Source organism: Helicoverpa zea, chromosome 3 (assembly GCF_022581195.2).
Source record: "Helicoverpa zea isolate HzStark_Cry1AcR chromosome 3, ilHelZeax1.1, whole genome shotgun sequence".
Lineage (NCBI taxonomy): Eukaryota > Metazoa > Arthropoda > Insecta > Lepidoptera > Noctuidae > Helicoverpa > Helicoverpa zea.
In genome coordinates this window covers 647,988-650,972 of record NC_061454.1, presented here as the reverse complement: position 1 = coordinate 650,972, position 2,985 = coordinate 647,988, and the positions used below count along the sequence as shown (strand labels likewise).

The following is a 2,985-nucleotide window of genomic DNA, read 5'->3' as shown; positions in this document are numbered from 1 at the left end:
TCCAAAAAGTACATTCTTTAATATAAAAAAGTAACAAAAGTTCTATCGATAAGCACCTGACATTATTATGTATTAATCCAATTCAATTTGCATTACAACAGTATGAGATTATTATGTATAGCTTAAATATACTTACAATAAAATAAAATGAAACTTATTACTATATTTTAATTTCTAAAATAATAACTATGTAAAAATAATATTTCTGAAATCTTTTCATGAGGCAGACGTTCCCTGCGTTCATTATACAATTTTTCATTGGGTGTTTTGGCCCAGAGGAATTCACCAGGAATCGTTTCAACTGGGACTGCGGTGGCAGGAATACACAAATATTTCTGAGACATTTTATAAAACTCCCTTACAGTGGGATCAGGATTACTACTTAAATAAAGTAAACGAAACACATTCCAAAACTTAAAGGGGTCAACATTTTGACCTGGCTCGTGTATCAACATATTCTTATAATACAATACCAATCTGAATTCACGAGTTCTTTCTTTTTCATTTAGAAAGTCCAACAACAGTTCTGCAGTTGGTAATCCACGCGGTACTGCCTGGTTCGCTGTGACGCTGTGAGAAGATGATGGTCCGGGTGTCTGTAGGTCAGGAATGTTTTGCAAAGATTGTGTACCTGCCTCCTGTTTCATTGACAACACACGTTGGTACAATTCATCAGTTATAGTAATATACCCATAGTCCTTGACACCATTTGTAGTATAAATGATTGATTTGTCTTTGTATCTGGGATCCATGAAACTGGCCTTCTCTGCAAAATTGTGATCACTGCTTTCAAAATTTGACTGAAATGCTGTCAAGATAATTTGTTTAAATTCTTTTACCATATCAGTAGAAGCACTAGAGCTTTTTATTTGAAATTTTAGTAGATCGAGTAATGTTAAGAGTTTAGACAAATTTGTGTAATGCATACCGGACAAAGTATTAGTCCAAGTTTCAAAGTGTTTTAGAATTTGAAGGCATTCATTAAGGTCACTGTAATCTTTGCCGTTGATCACAATACAGCCTCTTTGAGGACCTGTTTTGAAATTTTGCAAATCTGCATAATACTGGTGCCATGAAAAAACATATTCAGAGTTTCTCGTAAATTTTAATAACTGTGCATATCTTTTTCGGAAGTCTTTGGTTACATAAATGTATTGCAAGCCGTCTTCCACTACTTGGTTTATTGCAGAAGCCACACAGTACACGTGTGGTATCTTCAATTCTTTTGTAACTGCCAATTGGAGGTTTGGTTTATTTGAGTGAACTTTCTGTATAACAAAACACACAACTTTATCTAGAATCTCCCAATCAATCAGAGCTGTTTTGATTTCTTTTGCGATTTCTGCCACATTGGCTTTCTGTTCCAATGTTAACAAATTTTGCGATACATATTGGTCTTGATGAATAAAATGAATGGTCAGACTCCACATCTTAATATGACCTGCCTGACCATTGTCCCACCGCCAAACTTCTATTGAGATGGCCAAATCATCCACTGATTTCAAGTTTTCTTTCAACTTAATTTTTTCTTTATTGTATTCTTCAGGAATGAGTTTCTCCAAGACATCTTGCCTGGATGGTAAAGTGTAATTTGGCACACAACTGATGAAAAAGTTCCGAAAACCAGTGAAGTTCACTATGTCAGACTGCAAATCCTGGCAAATCATTCTCACCAACTGTGTGTTTGGGTTTGTGTTTGTTTGTAATGTTGTTAAATCACCGTTTGTCATCGGCCGCTTAGCTGGAGGAGCGCCATCGGCGTCACCTGCTTGCGTCGCACTGTCACTGACGTTGCTGTTGCTGCTCATTTAGTTACAACTTTGTGCCTATGTCCGCACCACAAATCACATTAGGAACTTATTCACCAGACATACACCACAACACATGTATGCAAGCAGACTCACAAAATACGACTAACGATAAAAAATAAATTGTATTTTAGGAACATCCTGCCCCATGAGTCATATCATATGTGATACACACCCATTGTTTAACTGTTGCGTCTACATCAAGTAAGTATAGTGAACTGGTAAGTTTTCATGTCTTATCCTGCCTGGGATATCTTATCAAACAGTTTTTTGTTGGTTTAAACGCGATTAAATAATATTCGCCAATAAAGTTATTTCAGTTATTTCAATATCCTGATAAGATTGCTTATGTCAACCGTTACCAACGACCCAGAGGTATCTAGTGAAGTATGGAGTCCGTAGCCAGGAAGCGTATTCAAAAAATAATAACAGCTGTAAACAACTAAGTAATTGATCATTGATATAGTTTAAGAGCCTGTCCAGAAAGTGCAATTTACGCGCGTGTCCACTCGCGCGGGGTACTAGAGCTACATACATCGCGTCCAGACGAGTTGCGCGAATCCTCTCACGCGCGTAAAACGCTTGCATGCAATGAGTGGCACTCCAGGGGGACTCTCGACTCGCTCGTTGTACGCGCGTGCGCTGCTTGATACTATGGATGAGTCAAAATTTAACTAACTGACTAAACTGACCAAATCCGTCTAATAGACGTCGTATACGCGCGCATAATATAAGACGGCGTCTAATAATATGCGCGTCAGAACGTGGGAACGTGATATAGCCGCAACAAATCAAAACGCGTGTAATTTCTTACACAAAAATAAATATAAAAATAAATAATCATTCTGATTTATTTTACCTATGTATTTTTTATATAAAGGTAAAATCATTTTTTATTTGGAGTTTCGTTTACGGCACCAACTAAGTATGGCTACCCTAAAATTCACAAGGGCAGAGAGTTATCATTATTTTTTGAGTACGCTTTGATATTTACTATACTTACTTCTAGTCAAAGACTAACTTATGAATTTTACTCGTAGGAAACTACCGTATTATACCAATTTATCACTTACCTACGCGTGAAACTTTCTGGAACAACCATCGAACTACTTGTTCTCACAACACATTCGAATCATTTTTAAGTTAAAACATAATACCATATGGCTCTTGACTGCCA

At 36.7% G+C, this 2,985-nt stretch overlaps 1 protein-coding gene across 1 annotated transcript; it reads right to left on the bottom strand.

Annotated features, from left to right (window-relative positions):
- Positions 1-2,119, bottom strand: LOC124646294. Its single transcript, XM_047186415.1, has 2 exons — positions 929-2,119; positions 1-808 (listed from the first exon to the last, which is right to left on the bottom strand). The coding sequence occupies exons 1-2, from the start codon at positions 1,806-1,808 to the stop codon at positions 168-170; spliced, it is 1,521 nt and encodes a 506-aa protein (XP_047042371.1). The 5' UTR covers positions 1,809-2,119; the 3' UTR covers positions 1-167.
- Between the last annotated feature and the right edge of the window lie 866 nt (positions 2,120-2,985).